The sequence below is a fragment of the Lineus longissimus genome, chromosome 13, assembly GCF_910592395.1.
Source record: "Lineus longissimus chromosome 13, tnLinLong1.2, whole genome shotgun sequence".
In the NCBI taxonomy this organism is placed as follows: domain Eukaryota; kingdom Metazoa; phylum Nemertea; class Pilidiophora; order Heteronemertea; family Lineidae; genus Lineus; species Lineus longissimus.
In genome coordinates, this window is record NC_088320.1 from 1,356,392 (window position 1) to 1,375,359 (window position 18,968).

Sequence of the window (18,968 nt, forward strand, 5' to 3'; positions counted from 1 at the left end):
CAAAAAAAATATTCCCACGGTGTGAGCCAAGCGGGCTGCAAGGGTTAATAAACAACCTTGTACCCAGGCTCAAAAATGAAAATTGCAGGTGTATTATGTATCAAGAAATGTTTTACTTTTTCCTAGGAACAAGGTTTCCATTAACCCTCTCATCCCGTTTGGCTCTGACCGTGGGAATATTTTATTTTTGCAAAATCTTTGCCTTAAGAAATGGATCTACCTTTTTTCTCTCAAAAATTAACCCCCTCTGTGTGGAATCGTTGCTTATCAATTGTACTTTAAAAGAACATTCCTTTTTCACATGAGACAGCATAAATAGGACTTCCCCAAGTACCTTATCGAAGACAAAGCTCAATCAAGCGAGAACCCAAAATGCCGCATGTAGATTTCATAGTTTTTATGATGCCGAAAGGGCCGAGAGATATGAAACGCTCCCCCTCCTTGCATTCGTGGATGGAGATATGTGAAAGCCACAATCAGACGAAATCGGACCTGGCAGCTCCATCATGTAGCTGTCACAGTGTGAGAGATGTGACAGGCACATCTACAGCCGAATCTACACTCCAGACGCAGCGGACCGGCCTCGTTTTGTAGCCCAGAGGGACCATATGATGAAATGGACTGCATAGGAGTCTAGGCCTGATCGGGCCCGGTGTAACATCTGTGGTTGTTTCCCATGTGTCAGTGTTTCCAAACAATAGGCAGCTAGAGAGACCACGACTTTTCAATAGGGGGGATACACAGAAAAACTTGTCAATCTATTTTTGAGCGTTCCCAAACAATGAGGGGAAACACTCAAAAACAGAAACACTCAAAAACATTACACCGGATTTTGTGTTGTTGTGACCGTCCTCTCTGTCACAATCTCTGGCTGTGGAGGTATCATCTGTGTCACCACCTCTGGGTCCGTCTTCAGGAGCATAGCAAGACAGTTGCTCTACCAAAGATAGAAAGGTTCTGATGCTGACCTAGGTACATCAGCTACTTGTGGTCCACAAGTTACTCATGGCAAGGTTAGACCCGTCTTAGATTGCTTTTTGAGAAAGGTGCCATAATTGTCAATGAAAGAAAAGCCATGTTTAATAATTAACAAATTTTAATCCAAAATATCTGATCAAATACAGAAATATCTTGAAACTTATTACATTCAATGAAGTAACATGATTCCTGCAATCATTAGGAACTGAAGCATAACCTAGTGGTGGACTCATCTTCCTCACTCTGGTGAAAGATGACCAAGGCCAAGGGACAGATTGACACAATACAGAGGAAGTGCAGTATTTGTCAGTCTCAAGGGTGACCTTGAGGTTCAACTATACATTTGAAACAAATGGTCCATAAAGGTTGATCATCAAAGAGACATACTTGTCTGAATTCAACAACAAGCGGAGTTGTCCTTGATGTGACATTGCAACAGACAGACTGAGTTGTCCTGGATGTGACATTGCACAACAAGACAAAAGACAGGCTGAGATGCCCTGTATGTGACATTGCACAACAAGACCAAAGACAGGCTGAGATGCCCTGGATGTGACATTGCACAACAAGACAACAACATGATACTATTTGATAACGAATTCCCCATGAAACATGCAAGCCCTCCAATATGTTACATGGACAAAAGACAGCTACAGAAGAACCCCTCATCTGGTACACGTATTCCTCAGAAAGCAAGACAGTTCATTGGGTTAGCAGTTCCTTCAATAAAAGCCTAGAAAATCAAAGAAACCCATTACACTCACAAGTCAAAATGCCGCATTATATAGCAGGTATATGTATGAGCATCTTGGTGAAATACCAAACCACCATCATGAATATAAAATACATTACATGTAACTTTTTTTAATTAACACTGCTCTTTTTATACAAATACATGTATCACATTAGCCAGTTATCTGTTTGTGTCAAAAATCGTTCAATGTTCAAACGTGTTTACAATTTGATTGTCAAACACTCTAAGAGGTGGATTATCGCTTCAAAACACTATTTTGATGAGGTACTGTAACCCTGGAATAACTGTTTTCAAAATCAACATCAAGCATATTTAGTTTTCAGCACCAAATGCTGACATGGATTCCTGGGATAACCTTTAGCACATGGTAACATACTATACTTCCACACATATTGTACGTAGTGAGGCAATTTTACAATGTTCCTTCAACAAGCACATACTTTAATATATATTATCATTTAGTTATTATTAGTAAGAAACTTTTCACAGATTATGCATTTCTTGAGTGGTTAATACTCATGCAGTTAAACATACCTTTAGTACAAATCATGTAATAGCACACAGCCATGTAGTTGGTTCACAGCTTTACATGTAACATTGCTTGATATAACTTGATGTCTGCACTGACACACAAAGGCAAGCAGAGGCCGCCCATCATACAACTCGACAAGAACAGCCACGAGAAGTGGAACACTGCCAACAAGTGCCAAATTTCGAGCAGTGTCTTCGATATGTTGTCAAACAAGCCAAATGTCAAAAAATATACGGACTGCGTTTGGACATTTCTGTAGCAAGAAATGAAACAAGGGCAAAAATACTGGATGTGATATTAGATATAGTCATGTTGTGCTCCTAGATACTTAACAAACTCATTCTAAAGGCCTGGTCGGTCTTAATGACACCAATGTCAACTTATCCATTCAAATACAATAACATGGACACTTAAGCAAGTGAATTTAAACTTTCTAATAATACACTTTCCATTTTCTTCAGCACTATCGGAAGAGAAAAATCACAATTTTAGAGAGAAAAGATTCTCGAAATGCTTTTGGTCTGACAGTGAACATCAAGAAAACACGTTAATCAATCAGTCTTTTTGTCCTCTTCTGATTTTAGATTGTCACTCTCCTGATTTTCGGGAATGTTTTCCGTATCGTCTGCTGATATTTCTTGGCCAGAATTTGATTCTGGTTCCAAGACCGTAAAACCTTCATCTATTAAATCTTCTGGTGTCTCACGGCTGACCTGCACGGGTGTGTCCCCTGGAGCCCCTAAGTCTGGATCAGCTGCTGCGATATGACCATTCGTTCCCACCTGAACTTCCGCATCAGGCGTACCACCACGACTACTTCTCTGATGTTCTGGTGTACTACCTCGACTGGTTTCTGGTGCCTCAAGATCAGGACTGCTTGTCTCCTCCCGTTCACTATCAGTGGCACCAGATTCAACGCTACCATCTTCTGAACCTGAGGTGAAGAGGGAAAAGGTGAAACTCATATTATTTTCATCTTCAGCATCAGATTTCTAAGACACATTTCCTTCTCTTAATCAGATTGACATACTTCTCGCCTCAAATATACACCCCACGGAATCAACAGCAACCTCTCCAAGTATTGCCGTCCTCTCACAGTCAAGGCCAACCACCTCTCTGAGCAAACACCACCTCAGAATAATGACCACTTTTAAACAAGACCCTTGTATTGACTACACTCAACTTATAGCTTCCTTACTGTAGCAAGGCTATGTCAGGACACCCAAGGTCCAATGAATTCAAATTGGTCGTTTGCGTAGCGCTTAAGTCAATATCCCAATGCAGCAGACATCCTCCCATAAGATGAACCACCACGCATTGACTCACCTTCTTTTTTCTTCATAAACAGCTGTTTTGGCTGCACTGGCGCCAGCAGTGGTGTATACTCCGGTAGGCGGGGCGCACTTAGCCGTTGCTTTTTGGCAGGATTCAACATGAAGCAATAGCAACATTTAAAAGCTGAAAGAAAAAAGATTTCTTTTTAGAAGTTGACTAATCAGTCTGTTTAATGCTCGAGGAAGAAGAGCCAATTGTTTGCGAGGGCCAGGCTCAAGCTTCTCACAACTTAAGGAACTGCTGTTCAAGAAGACAACCGCTTTTCTCCTGTTTTTAACTTTGTGTTTGCCTCCCAAATCGTGAAAATAAAAGTCCCGAACATTAGACTAGATCGCTCAGCTACACCACTCACAACTTTAGGAGCCACAAATGTGACGTTTTCTAAATAGCTCAAATGGTACTTACACATATATTCAAATTCTTCTTTCAAGGCCATCCCATTGTGCGATGAGCAGTAGCGGCAGATCAAGGCATAGCGATTCTGTGGTCCGTCGCCTACTAAATATTCAACTAGTTTATCGACTGCGCCCCTCTCCCGGGGTAGGATGGGTCGTGGCAGCTGGGGAGGTGGTCCAGAGGGGTAAACAGAAGAGACTGAAAATCAAGTTGTGTATGATAAAAGTGCAACCAAAAGAGGGAAACACTGAGTCAAATAGAATTTGAGAACCACCAAGGCTTGGAAGATATCACTGTCTCGGTTCTTGAATTCATGCACATCCCTCCAGATGGCGCCCAAGCCAAGGCCACCAGACTCTCCAGAGTCCTTCTGGATCCACCGTCTGCGCACCATGTCGCCGCGAGGACTCAACACCAAGGACAACACGTCCTGGTAACCACGCTCATGCCATTTTAGCGTTTCTATCATTGATTCAAATAGAAATAATGGCCCCTATGATGACTGTGACATGACAGTGGATCAATCATGTGATGGACATTCAGTAGAAACAGAGAAATCGTTTCATTTTGACATTATAAGTCAGTTCGTTTTGTATAAACTTGACCTCTGGGTTACTGAAGTGATGCCTTCGACGTTGGGGATAAAACAACATCTCAACTGACTAGCATATAATACCTGGCCTTGGTCCCTGACCCGGTCCATTCCGCTGCATCGACTGAGCCATCATTGCCGACTGTTGGTTTGTTATTGGTCCTGGCCCCATGGGTCGCGGACCACGTGGTGTTGGACCAATCGGCCCTGGCCGGTTTGCCGTGCCTTGTACTGATTGTGGAGATCGCTGCCTGAGACCTGTGCCTGGCGTCTTCTGTGGCACTGTACCGGGAGGAGTCAACGGCTTCTGAATCAAACACATAGGTTGAAATACAAGTGGAATTATTGAATACTCACTTCAGGCTTACTGTTCTTTTAACACAATTACTGTTTCTGGCTGAGGTGAAGTTTGTTTTGACCTTACGATACCACACTCGAAAGCTAGTACAAGGAACAACCAGGCCCAGCTTACAACCAAATTCAGGGTGTCCAATCTCACTGTATCAATGGACCTCCATGACAATGATATCAATGGTGGAGATAAAAAACAAGTCATCTCAAAAAGGCAGTACTGCTACACTTATAAGCTTTCCATCAGCATGCGAGACTTCACTTACCTCGAGCTTTTTAAAGGATTCAGGATCAAACTTTTCAAGGATTTCTTTGGCTTTTTTATAAGTTTCATTTTCTTTCACATCTTCAAGCTGAAAATTGAACATGAAACCTTACTATCAAGGCACCGATAGACTGTGGTACTTACTAGCAGTGAAAAGAGCATAAGTAAGTTATAAGTCAGAAACCGTTAGGTAAAACATACAGGGGCATTCTCACAGTCACTCTTTGATAGCAGGGCGGAAAAACGTGCAAATGTTGAAGCATTCCTCTCGACATCATGACAACAAACACACGGGTATCTGAAGCTCGACACTGCTCACATTCTATGCTTGCAAGAAGGCCTTTGTCAAAATCAATCAAAAATCTAATTCTACTGATATCAGCTTAAACCTTAGTGTACGAAAAGCAGGACTTACTATTTCTTTTTTCTTATCACGAAGCTCTTGTAAAAGTGATTCTGAAAAAGAGAAATAAGTATCAGCTAAGCTACAGGTCAAGAGGAAAAGAATCCAAACCAGTTGTTACACTAGCATGCAGCAACAAAAAGGATCCATCACCAAGTGACACATACAAAAGATATTGGTTCTAAAAATCTTCTCTCGTCAAAAGCTGTATTACATGTACATGTACCTTAGACTTGGTGACCAACACACACATCAACCTACCATTTTTTGCTATTCTCTTCACAAAGTACCAATGTAGCACTCTTTTGGCTAACCAAATCCTGAAAGAGTGGAAATGGAACGTTAGATCATCAATACTTTGACAAAGTTCAATCACAGGGCTGCCGACAATTTTAACAATATTTTTATTCCAGGACTGTAAGGTAGTCCGATTATGACATGCCACAACTCAATGCATGGAATGACAGTACAATGCATTTTAGCAAGTGGCATTGACAGCAAAAGGTTTTGACAAACCGTGATTACCTTTTTTACCCCCTGCCTTATGACACTGAAGGCCTGCAATTCTATCTCAATCTCCATGTGGAGGAAAGACAATGTAAGCCAAGGCAGTTTTCCTCTGAGCTTTAAAGAGCTTTATGGCTATTTCTCTAGTCTGAGGTTGAGATAAAACTTCAGCATGGATGAGGTATCTCAACATGACCACAACGAGACTGAAAGGCAGATCTGATCACGAATTGATCATATCATACTTACAAGAGTGGGAAGAACAACAGAGGTGTCGTGTGTATTAGGCGCTCCTTCCAATTCTTAGGAAAATAGCAGAAATAGAATAGCAAGGCAATGGCAACGTATATGACGATTGACCACAGGATGAGCTGACCAATAACTCTCTTCTGACTCTGAAGGTTCTGGCGACGGAGTTTGTGCAGAGATTCCATTTCCTGGAGTAATAAGACTAATTGTAAGGAGAACATGGAGACTGAAAATGACAAGGGAGGGGCCAGATTGATTGTCTTTATTAATACTGTCAAGCAGGAGGCCTTTTCATGGCTAGCACTAAGCAGTCATCATTCTGTTTCCCACAAGCCCATCAATCAGTTCAGACGATGTGCAGTTTCTGTTCAACTTCAGGGTCTACTTTACAACAAACCAGCATTGGGCAGCAAGGGACTTTTTTTCATCAATCATGGCAAAGGATTTGTGCTAAAATGTTTTTGAAAGAAGCGAGCTTGCCTTGTCAATTTCTTCCAACTTTTCGATGGTTGTTGGCTTTTTCTGAAATGAGACAACGGGATGTGAAAAAAATACAACTGTCCAATGACACCAGACAGACAATGGCTGGCCATTGTCTGGTGAGTGGTGTCATTGACCATGAAGATCTATTGTAAAGATGGTTTGTTTGTCTGAACCTAGGTGGTACCAGCGTATCTGGCAAAGGGCCTATTGGACCTAGGCCTATTCCTGGTTACTGCAGCTACAATGATTGATTGGTAATGGTATTGGTAGCACTATAGCAGACACCAATAAATGCAATTCATGAATGAAGGTTTTCTCTCCCCTATTTATTTTTAGTGGAAGATTGCAATGATTGCTCGACAGTAATGATGTGCACGTACATGTGTAGGCCGGCTACTCGGGCTACTGTATTAATATTGACTCTAGGCCTACTGTAACCGTGTTTTCTTTCTAGGCCGAGGTAGGGCCGGCTATAGGCCGACTAGACACTATTAAGTATTACGTCACTAGTATAGTTTTGTATTACATGCAGTTGATGTGTGCAAACGAACCCAAATTGTAACATTTTTCTTACCCGCCATCTCGAAATAATTGCTCCCATTATGGACTTCTTGTATCAGGATTCCTTTCTACGTTGAAAATTGCGGAATGGAGGACGAAAGTGGCGAAACAGCAGCAGACAGATTTTAGCTCAAAATCTAGTTTCCACCATCTTGAATTGTATACTGAGATCAGTTTATTCGGTCCGCCGATTCGAACTTGAGTCACCTATAACATGACGTTTACAAACGCCAAGGAGACAATCAAAAATAGGCCAGTGAGTAATTCAACCCAAATACTTTATTCCAAGTTAAAATTACTGGCTAAAAACACTCCATGCACTTAAAAACTCCATTAGAATGGGTGCCTTCTTATGGCTATGCACGGGTCATACTAAACAGCGTCAACCAGGTTTAAAGTCATCAAAATAAAATCTATGGTCATAAACGAAATAAGCAGGACATTTTCCACATTTCCTGATCGTTTCATGACATTTCGTGTGCTAGATTAGCGAGTTTTTGCCTAAAATGTACCAGCGTCCACCACCCAGTCGGCGGCCATGTTGAATTTGACTTGGAGGAAATGATCGGGCTTCCCAATACTACAGGAGCCTTGTGATTTTAGACAACATCTCCCTTATCTTACACCTAAATTTCAGAAAATTTTCAGGAAATGTGTTTTATGGTGTACTTATTTCGTTTATGGCTTCTAAATATTATTTTGATTCCTTAATACCCGAATTTTAACCTGGTGGACACTAGTTGACGCTGTTTAGGATGACCGCTATGCACTGCTGACATCTTTTGTCAATAGGTTCAACTGATAACCTTACTGGTACTGTAAAATCCATCAAGGACCGTCACGACCTCTACGCAACGAGGCGTCTCCGGGGACGGCGGGTAATATTCCCCGAGTGTCTCTCTTAAAGGTCCATCCTGCTTTTGTTATAGTTTTCTGTTTTAAGACAGTCATAACAGTAATGAGACATGCAATGAGTCACATTCTTCCAAGACAAAGAACAATGGAATAGATGTCCTGAAGTCCAACAAAAAGAGCCTCTCGTTTGATAAGAATCATTCTAACGACACCCTTCAGAAGCCTTCTATAAGCCACTGGTTTCTACGTCCAGTTTCAATAAAAGAGGACAGAGACTTGTTACTAGATTTCTTTTTATTTTAAGCATTAAATAAATCTGCACATTAAGTTAAAACTGGCCTTTACATATGACCAAAAAATACAGCTATCATTAACATCAATGTGATAAAATAGTTAGATCTGCTCTCCTATCCTTCTTATGGTTTTTGATTTATCCAATACTGGAAAATACAGTACAACCTTCAATGGGCAATGAGGAAGTTCCTTTTGTTATAAAACCCCCGTAATAAATTACACTACAACAGAATAACTGTGTCTGTCCCTAAAATAGAACATGCAGAGCTGATCATGAACTAATTGAAGCATGAACACATCACTGCACTGGCAGATATACGTATCTAAAACCACTTCCAAATCTTCAAATCTGGATACTTCATTCAATTATCTCAAAGTGATTGACCCCCATCTGTCCGCCTCAAAAAGATATGCCTGAAAGAAGTGTCCAATGATTTTCGACCCATAAGAGCTGAAAGTTTTCCCCACCCTAAGGACTAAGCTAATCTGACAGATTCATTATTGGAACAGAAGTTCATATCTCAAGGAGATCAGTCACACAGTATTGTGAAGAGGTTACATCAATCAAGAGGGGAACATCCTAACATACCAGAGGGTCACTTGCATCCATTGCTCATTGCCAGCATCACTGAACAGAGGAAAGTATAAGGCCCCAACTAAGCTTTAGGACGGACAGGAACTTATACTATACAGTGGTACCAATTAGTACATAGAAAGCATCTTTAATACGGTAAATGTTTTAAACACTGGTCTATCACAGAGAAGAAGGTACAACTCACAACACAGTTCAGAAGTCACAGTCAAAATACACTACAACGAACTGGCAGCTTTCGCACTAATAACACAGCCATCTTTATAATCGGAATGATTAGCGATGAAGCTCGAGCAGCAAATGGTCTCTGTAAGGCACATAATATTGCATAAACTACAAACCAGACATTTTTGTGCTATCCTGTAAGACTACGAGTGCATCTTGTCTTCCATAATCTCCTAAAATGTATGTAACAACATGGCGCAACACGACACTACAAACATGTTCGGGGAAACATGCCCGCCCATTTGTAAAAAGTACCTCAATTATGTTATCTTTAGTTTGTTATTTGTTACTTCCTAGATTAGATTATATTAAAGGAGGAGTTTATTTAATGTTGGCTCGACACAAATGAAGATGACTGCATTTCTGTATCGAGGGCGCTTTTGAAGGTGAAGTCACAACCATAAGCTGTGTGAGGTGTTCAATTATCTGGGTAGCTGGCTGGTGGCTTCTCCGAGTAGGCTGGTGGGACCGGTCCTTGCAGACTGTACTGGGGTGGTGCTGCTGATGCTCCTGTTGGCTGCCCATCCTGCATGAGACCTGGCTGTGAATACCCCTGTTGCTGGGCATACCCTTGCTGTGGGACATTTCCTTGTTGCGGGGCATACCCCTGTTGTGCCCCTGCATGTCCGACAGCAGGATAAACAGCACCGCCTGGTTGAATCACAGCAGGGATGTTAGTTGCCTGGACGGTGCCTTGAGTCTGCAGGGAATACTGCGCTGGAAACGGCTGTGGAACGTACACAATGGTTGGTGGAGGTTTAGGTCCACCACAGCATGTTGTACGGCAACAAATTGCAGACTGAATCACACTGACGACAATCTCGGACAGGCCAACAAGGATTCCAATGACATCCACAGCAACTCGACCATTGTTTAAAGAAGCATCACCCCAATGCCATGCATCATCGATCCCGCATGCAATAGCAGACATGATGAAGAAGATGAACCCAAAGAGGCTGGCCAGTATGGACATCACCATGCATGTCACAATGAGTCCTGTTGTCTCAGAGTAGGCAGACCCAACACCGAAACTTCCAGCAATGATAATGAAGACACCACACCATATCCCAGTCCCAACCACGGCGATGCCAGAACCTGCGTTGAGACTGAGAGAAATCATGGTCCCTCCAATTACCATGGCAAGGACACCAAGAACAATCTGGATTATCCCGCATATTTTCTGTGACTCCTTTGCAAAGTTTTCTCTTCCTCTACGTTGGTTATTAGCAGGAGCGGTCTGGGGTTGCGCAACAACTTGACCTGCAAGTGTTGAAGGCTGACCATGGACGTGGACATACTGGGGTTGTGCCTGAAAAAGTGATAGAAAGTTGAATTTTGTTTAGGTAGATTTGATTTGGTGGACAGCGGACCTTCTCTAACTTCTTCTTACCGGTACAGGCCGTACCCTAGCCTGAGGACCCAAGAAAAAGTGAACGCCCTAAAGAGTAGTAACAAAATTAGGTCCTCCCAAAGTAAAGTTTGGAAAAAGCGAAGGCAAAAACCAAGTTTTGTTAGGGCCTACTAGGCCTACTACTACTAAATACTGCATTCAATCATCATCATATTATAATAAATACCTGCAACTGGCCCTGGGGCCCCTGGACGTAGACTGTCTGCTGTTGATATGCCATTATTATAGTAAAAACAACTTAAGATGACACTTGCCCTACTGAAAATATCTAATCAAACGACGCAAATTATTAAGACGCCATTTTGGACGCAGCAATATCCCTGAGTTCAGGTGTCCGCCAATAATAAACTCACAACAACGTGTACAAAATGTGCGAAGAAGTAAACAGCGTCAATATTTTCCACATTTGCCGGGACTACTAGTTATAGGTGGCAGCATAGACAGTTGACCTGGAACGTACCTGAAACGTTTGGGGTCAAAACCATTAGAATAATGCCGCGAGAATTTGCACTGCATAATATGTAAAGACTGAGCAAGCTCTAGTGAACTCACACAACTGTTTGACATGGGGGAGCCCCCCCCCCAACCCCCGTCCTTCTGACATATTTAGCCAGTACATTGGGGGATGATTCCCCAAAACCCCCTCCCCCGTTCTCTGAAAGTGACAGGTTTTAGCCAGTACATTAGGGGAAGGCCCCCTAACCCCCCCCCATTTGACTCTAAAAATAGAATTCCTTGGAGACGCTGAACCATAAGGCCCCATAAAGAAATAGCCCCGCCTGCATACTAATGCTGACTTTATTATAGCCTACCTTTTAAGGCACTATGGCAAACTTCCATCTCCAATCACATCAACGCGGTATGTTGGATCAAACACCCACACAGGGTCTCCTAATTATCATGATCATTATACATAATCAAATAATAACATGTCGCCTTGTTTCGGTGAACCGAGACTGAATTATTCACATTGTGTTCAACTGTGTTAATTTCGCAGTAAATTCATTAGCTGCCAATGTATGCCTTAGAGGGGGCAGAATGGCACTGTTTAGACCAGAAGCCTCTCCAACAGCCCCAGGAATATTGGATAGAACGGCACTGTACTGGGTCCCAGTAATAAATATTGTCATGACAACATATGATATTGTTCTGGGACTTCTGTAAGATTAGTTTTCTCCGCCAAACCCAAGACTGAGGAATTAACACCTTGTGTTTAACCTGCTTTCATTTCGCAGTAAATTCATAAGTTACCAACGTATGCCTTAGAGGGGGCAGAATGGTACTGTTTAGACAAGAAGCCTCTCCAACAGCCTCAAAGAATATTGGATAGAACGTCACTGTACTGGGTCCCAGTAATAAATATTGCCATAAAGACATATGATATTGTTCTGGGACTTATGTAAGATTAGTTCTCTCCGCCAAACCCAAGACTGAAGGATTAAAATCTTGTGTTTATAGGCTAACAAATGCAAACACTTCCAAATGGACCCCCTACAAGAGAAGAGTGGCTCTTCTTCTCTCCGACTTTGACACCCTATACGAACATATCAATAGATCAGCCAGCGGTCCTTGGTGTCGCCGCGTGGGTTTCGTCCAGTGAAATTGTTTGCAAAGGTCAGGGAACCACGATCTGACATCCATAACCAGCGTATCCCCTTTTCATGCCAGTTATAGTCGGGTGCTACACCACAGTCGGGATAGTGGCCGCCATATGAATTGTTAAAACTGTTAAAAATGTTCACGTCAATTTACATATAATTAGACAAACCTTCATGAATTCAATGGAGATTTCCACATCACAGGATAGAACCGAAGTGATGGCATCACGCAGATTTAACATGATCACTTCCATACTTACCATCATGACTTGAACGTGCGCCTTTAGGTTTTTTGAGCAAATGGTATTTGATTAGGGATAGCAATTAAAATTGCCGTTGAACTTGTACATGAAGTACAGTGATGTACATAATTCACACATGTCTGACATGAAATTTCAAACTGCGCAGTTAATTCCCGCCTTCATAGCATGACTATTTCTACAATAAAAACCCTTTGAAACCAATCCATACTTTTATCAGAAATAGATACTGTGCCTTACCTTCTGCTGCAGCCGTTTTGATTTGTTTCGGAAAATTTGAAGGTATTTTTACGTTTGAAATCGGAGAAAGTGTTCCCGCGATGTTCTCCACACCTCGCACACCAACCGACTGGCGTTCAAATCAACCGCGACCGATCATGACCAAAGACAATACATTTGACGTCACAGCGATCGGGCACTGACTTATACTGCTCTACCCCTTGAGCCAGGCCGGTTAGCAGTTACCTGCTCACGAGAGTCTTTTGTTCTGTCAATGGATCAATATGAGAGGCATTGTCAAAAATATGACAGGCATTGTTAAAATGTGGGCTTGGCTTTAGCATACATACTTGTACATGTACGTTTGCCCAACTGTGGAAATGCATAAGGAAGGTTCCGTAAGCCCAAGGACGATGTAAATGCATTTTTTTATCAACGATTTTTTAATGATTTCCCCAATTCCTCCTACAACCACGTATAACAGATGGTTCAGCGTCGCGTAAATCAATTTGCAGATGATGACTTGGGGGTTCATGGAATAACTCGTCCCCAAAAAGGGGGAAAATTTCCACCCCAGAGACGGGGTAATTTTAAATCTTAAGTAATCGCGTAGTTCCACTTTTTTAGCTCAGATGGCGCCAGCTGGGGGTCCTGTCAAAATTGTTGGCCTACCTGAGGCTGATGAGGAAACGCACGAACTCTACAGGGTGGTCCACAAAGGTTTTCCCTTGCACAATAGAATTCTATTGTGTATCCATTGTGCGAGGGAAGATAATTCTTGGCCACCCTGTAGTACATTAACTTGTCACCCTGTTCAAAGACATTGGAGCGAAAATAAAAAACGAGGACAGTTCTGTTTTCCACCGCATCTGTAGTACCATCGCTCTATACCTGCAGAAATGACTTTCGGCCAATTAGACAGTAGTGCACCAAATCTCTTCTGGATGTGCCCTCCCCTTCATAGCTCGCCATGTTGCCAGAGAGTGTACCAAGTCTTTGCTGGATGTGCCATGCCACTTCACTATGCGTACTCCGTCTGATCTAGATGTGTACTCTCCCAATCTAGTGCACCATGTTTCTACAGGGTGGACCTTGTCTCCACCCTTATGAAAAATGTGTCTCATTTTCACATGGTGAATACCTGATCATTTTCATAAAGGGGTTGCATGAAATCAGAACACCAGACCTGGAGAGACAGCAGATACTGCAACAACCATACCATAACATGCTGCCACAACCAGACCTGAAAATACAGCATATGCTGTCCCAATCAGACCTGATAGACAGGAGACGGGACATGCATGTGAATCTTCATATGGATTGGCTGTTCTAGACGTCATCAAGTAGCTTTGCAATGATTGGCTACAGGCCTACACTGTTCAGAGACGAAGACATGGCTGTGACACTCCAAAGATTGGCTGCAGGTCTACTCTCTCTAGAGTGGGACATGGTGATGTCTCTTCAAGGATATGGTATAAACCTTCTTTGTCCAGAGACGGAGACATGGTTGTGACCCCCCAAGGATTGGCTATACAGGTCTACTCGTCCAGAGATAAGGACATGATTGTGACTCTCCAAGGATTAGCCCTTGTTCTTCTCTGTCCTGAGTTGGGGACATCGTATTGGTTCTCCAAAGATTGGCCAGAGGTGTGCTCTGTCAAAGACAGGGACACCATTGTGACTTTCCAAAGATTGGCTATGTAGCACTACTCTGTCCGGAGAGGGGAACATGGTTGTCTCTCTCCATCGATTGGCTTCAGCTCAACTCTGATGAGAGATGGGGACATGCTTGTAATTCTCCAAGGATTTGCTACTCCTCTACACTGTCCAAAGACAGGGACATGGCTGTGACTCTCCAGGATTGGTTACAAGTCTACTCTGTCCAAGGAGTGGGGCATATGGCTTTGACTCTCTAAGGATATGCAATATGCTCTGTTCAGCTACAGATTGACCTAACTTCTCTCCGACATGCATAAGCTGGATGTTATTCCAGTACATACATTATAATCCGACTTGGTCTGAGCTAGGATCTCACAATTTTCTGGAAGACATCCACAGCCTGTCTCTCCCACAGCATTCATCTGGGCCTACTGCCTTGGTCTGACCGAACATATCCCTGTGCTGTTGACGACATGCACACCAGGACCTATACTGCCTTAGGCCGAGCTATCATCTCACCATACTTGTGAAGACAGTTATAACCTGGCCATCTCTTCTATACCACAACCAAACACTTATAGGGAATTTGGTGAACGATTGAAATTGGGGAAAATTTAGCAGTACGGATTACTGTAATAATATAATAATAATATGAGTCTTATATAGCGCAGTATCCAACCATTAACTGGCCGCTCAAAGCGCTTGATAGGCCTCTTTTAAGAAGCAAATGTTTCAGTTGTCCCTTGAAAGATAACAGAGAGCTGCAGTTCCGAACAGTTGAAGGAAGTTTGTTCCACAGCTGAGGGGCTCCAATTGAAAATGCTCTACCACCGACTGACATGACATTGGCCTTTGGGGTAGACAGAAGAACGGCCTATGAAGACCGGTAGTCGTACGCAGTGTATGGCCAGGTGTTCTGGGTGTGGTAACAAAAGAGTTAATGTAAACTTGGTGTGTTTCGAGGACGTTGATACCCGAATTAGCAACATCTCTCGCCATTTGACGATCCTTACTGGACTGCATGGGCCGACCACTCAACAAATCCATAAGATATAAGATTTTTTCAAGTATATTCCTTTATTATTATGAATATATTATTCTTGATATGATAATAATACAGATGACATAGAGATGATAAAAAGCTGCATACATCAACTGAGACTGCTGACCAGAGGTCATTTCCAGCCTCAATGTCATAGGGACCACATCAGTACAAGTCAGCACTTACACCCAAATTTGAAATCTGAACAATTCACAGAAGCATAATTCAAATTTGGGCACGTGTTGTCAACATTATAGCTACTGCCAAGTAAAAAATACTCGTTAAAATGATACAACAATTCACAGCAACTGTTTCCACATTGAGAATGTACAAGTACCCAGACTACAAGGATATTGAGACGCAACAAGGCAGAGAGCCACACTGGTCCTATGTACCCATGCAAAATGCCAAAACAAGGGCTTCAACGAGTCTATTTCAAATATCTGATCTGCTGCACTGTGTACAAGGACCAGTGTGAGTATACACTCAGTATGTGAGTGAAAGTGCCGGTACTGCAGAGTGCGGTTGTCAAAGAGACACATTATTAGTTTTTCATTTTGTCATTAGATGGCATTACTGTCAAATGCAAGAGGAGAGGTGCCGCACAATTGAACTCTTGTTCGTGAAGGCCACTTAATCAGCAGTGTTGACGGTTGCATAGTTTTAACGGGCGGACTCACGAACGGACACTTCAGTTGACTCTTGACTAGGTAAATGTGAAGCAAGATAATGGTGATAATGATAGAAGCAAAGAGGGACCTTTAAGAAAAGCTACGCAGTCAAATAGCATGGTATCATTTCAAATATAACCGATAACAGACGAGGTTAAGAGTTGTTCAAAGAGTTTGCAGTAAAACAGTCATGTTATCTATTAGTATTATGCTAGATCATTCTGTTGGTAGTGGCTACTAATGTTCATGATTATTTGGTGAAACTCTTGTTTCAAAAGTCTAAGACTGTACTTGAATATTCAAACTAAGCCCTACTAGATACTATGCACAATGCAGTTTGGTATTATTCAATATGTTCAATCGGGATTGACTGTCAGTAGTGGGGGGGGGGGGGGCACTAAGTTGTCTAATGGTTAGAATGGCATGTCCTTTACAGGGGTGCTCATTTCCTAAGTTGAAGAAGTAGTGTATGGGTTCACATTTATGTAAGATTTCAGCCTTGGTTGGATGATTCCTGAATCATAATCCCCTGCTTATATCTTGAGTACATGCACATGAAAAAAACAAAGAGACACAAGATGAAGTAATGAGGTACTGATGTGGTCTGCAGCCTGACACGTTAATGCCTGACATCATTATGTTGAATACAGGGAGACTCAATCTGGTTGGATAACGTCACGCCGACAAACAAGACTATTCAAAAAAACTTTTCAAGGCATTGGAATCTAAATTGAGAAGGTGATGTCATCTAAAAAGGGTCATTCAACTGTCTCCAACATAATTATGAGAGGATCTTGAAATGTGCACATTACAATTCTGTCTGGAGGGCAACTAAATACGTTTGAAAACACGACATCTCTGAAATGGTGTTATGGTGACTAACAACCTTTGCAGTTTTTCAGAGACGCCCTGTCATAATGTCAATTGCATTAAATAACACAAGATCAAATCTACTTTTATTCTGATGAAGTGACATTTATTTACTAGTCTTCGTAGGCCCCCTTATCTCCAGCCAGAATTGGTCCTTGTGCACGGGGCTTAACCTCATCCACCGCCACCACCTCCAGACCGGGCCGGCCGCCAAGCGCAAGATCCACCATCACCCATCAGAGGATTATAGTCTGAAACAAAGGGAAGACTTGTTATTGAAACAGATGATAAAATAGATCAGGCCACGGCCAAACAGAAGAGAGTGACTTTATCTTACTCTGATGTCTAAGGGCCAATAAACAGCTGCTGGCAGCTTGTCGAAATTAAGAGGTAAAAATATTCTAAAGTGTTGAAAGGCACTTCTTTTGCCCCTCAGCGACTAGCCACAAAGCATTCCAGTGAGTCTATTGTCGATTTCCGGCAGGCTCTAAACGGGATATTAATTTGAATCATCATACTTGAAGTGACAGAAGTTGATCAAGCACAACATCATGAATACATGTACAGTACCCTTCATTTTAAGCTGGCATCATAGAAATCACCAATAAACATGTCAAAGGAATTGACATTGACATTAGAATCAGAATTGATTGTGTTTTTTAGGCGAGCATGTTAGTCTCAACCTTACCTGGAGATCTCAATGGCTTTCCCTTTGGTTTCGGTTTTGTTGAACCGGTAGCAGCTTCTTCTTCTTTCTGAAACATAACAAGGACAAATGTGATAAGTATAAAGACAGAATGAGAACAGCAGGGTATTTCACGTCTAGACCAGAGTGAAAACAGCACTAATCTTTCTCTCATTCACAACCAGAATCGTATGTCTGCAGTTAAACTCTCAACACAACCAACCATCACCCATTATCACTTTCATCAAAAGGAAAGCAAAGCTCAACCCATCAAAAAAGAGCAACAATCCAAGAAAGTTCTCTAGCAGTGACTCAGACATCAAAGGTTCCATTAGAAAGACAGCACCCCCCTCCACACACACACACACTGTCTGTGATTGTACATGATTACAAGGAATACAGGTTATAGAGATACGGCTGACGTGCTCCATCGGAACCAGACCTTAAAACAATCATCCATATCCAAGAGAGAAAAAAGGTTTATCCCATTACACGTCAATATCAGAAAATACATGCACCGTACAAAATAACCAACATGAAAGCTGAAGGTACAGTCATGAGAAAGTCTGGCAACTTATACACCCAAAAACATCCCACGAGAAAAAAAACTAATAGCCAAGATACAAAGTTTTACTTTTTCACAAATGGCTTTTTCTTCTCTGGCTTATTGGTGATTTTCGAAAAAGATTGTAAAATTGCCTCCCTCAGGTGAACTGCTCTAACTATTCTAACCACACCTTTGTCTCAGAAGCTGATAGAAACAATGCAGAACCCATTTGCCACTCATTCTTGTGACACTTTCACAAATTGTCAATTTCTTTTGTAGGGACAGATATCACGAAATCTTCATTTTCAGTAATGCATACTAAACCACAATCAACTGATCCAAAGGACCTGTTAGATTGAGGAGAAATGTCGCAATTCTCAAATTGATGAGAAATTTTACGCAGACTGGACGTAATATTCTGATGAAAGGGTTATGTTGTTGACCAGTTATGTCGGGAATGATAAACCAGATTTCTCCGTGGTGATATGAAACTGAGGCTGCGTTAGACGTCGCTAAAGTCCTGAGATGAATTTTGAAAGGCCGGTAATTGGTCATTTGTCCACTGCAGTCAGAGACAGGGGTTTACGGCGCATCTGTCAAAGTGACACCATTTGCAAATGACCAGCAATCAAGT

The 18,968-nt window shown here is 42.0% G+C and overlaps 3 protein-coding genes across 4 annotated transcripts in view; all 3 read right to left on the reverse strand.

Moving 5' to 3' along the window:
• Positions 1–2,179: 2,179 nt before the first annotated feature.
• LOC135498165 (endoplasmic reticulum junction formation protein lunapark-B-like) lies at positions 2,180–8,014 on the reverse strand. Of its 2 annotated transcripts, none has more exons than XM_064788360.1 (10): positions 7,420–8,014; positions 6,843–6,884; positions 6,363–6,550; positions 5,868–5,926; positions 5,619–5,659; positions 5,205–5,291; positions 4,672–4,891; positions 4,005–4,193; positions 3,591–3,722; positions 2,180–3,198 (listed from the first exon to the last, which is right to left on the reverse strand). In XM_064788360.1, the coding sequence occupies exons 1-10, from the start codon at positions 7,444–7,446 to the stop codon at positions 2,816–2,818; spliced, it is 1,368 nt and encodes a 455-aa protein (XP_064644430.1). In that variant the 5' UTR covers positions 7,447–8,014; the 3' UTR covers positions 2,180–2,815. The 2 variants fall into 2 exon arrangements, with proteins under 2 accessions (XP_064644430.1, XP_064644429.1); XM_064788359.1 differs by having other exon boundaries at positions 4,672–4,894; positions 7,420–8,009.
• A 529-nt stretch (positions 8,015–8,543) lies between these two features.
• LOC135498198 (uncharacterized) lies at positions 8,544–11,125 on the reverse strand. The gene is made up of 2 exons (XM_064788404.1): positions 10,950–11,125; positions 8,544–10,681 (listed from the first exon to the last, which is right to left on the reverse strand). The coding sequence occupies exons 1-2, from the start codon at positions 11,001–11,003 to the stop codon at positions 9,791–9,793; spliced, it is 945 nt and encodes a 314-aa protein (XP_064644474.1). The 5' UTR covers positions 11,004–11,125; the 3' UTR covers positions 8,544–9,790.
• Positions 11,126–15,587: 4,462 nt separating this feature from the next.
• The window catches only part of LOC135497839 (selenoprotein S-like), a 40,880-nt gene continuing 37,499 nt past the window's right edge, over positions 15,588–18,968 (reverse strand). The window contains exons 5-6 of the mRNA XM_064787789.1: positions 17,791–17,857; positions 15,588–17,353 (exon numbers count right to left, since the gene is read on the reverse strand). Coding sequence (XP_064643859.1) covers positions 17,277–17,353; positions 17,791–17,857 — 144 coding nt within the window. The 3' untranslated portion in view covers positions 15,588–17,276. The remainder of the gene's footprint in view (positions 17,354–17,790; positions 17,858–18,968) is intronic.

Bases quoted from the DNA above. Each gene is read 5' to 3' on its own strand.
- LOC135498165 (XM_064788359.1), bottom strand. From the start codon at position 7,446: ATGGGAGCAATTATTTCGAGATGGCGG. The intron at 6,885-7,419 runs GTAAGAAAAATG...GTCTCATTTCAG, and splicing joins CAATTATTTCGAGATGGCGG to AAAAAGCCAACAACCATCGA. The intron at 6,551-6,842 runs GCAAGCTCGCTT...TTATTACTCCAG, and splicing joins AGTTGGAAGAAATTGACAAG to GAAATGGAATCTCTGCACAA.
- LOC135498198 (XM_064788404.1), bottom strand. From the start codon at position 11,003: ATGGCATATCAACAGCAGACAGTCTACGTCCAGGGGCCCCAGGGCCAG. The intron at 10,682-10,949 runs GTATTTATTATA...TCACTTTTTCAG, and splicing joins GGCCCCAGGGCCAGTTGCAG to GCACAACCCCAGTATGTCCA.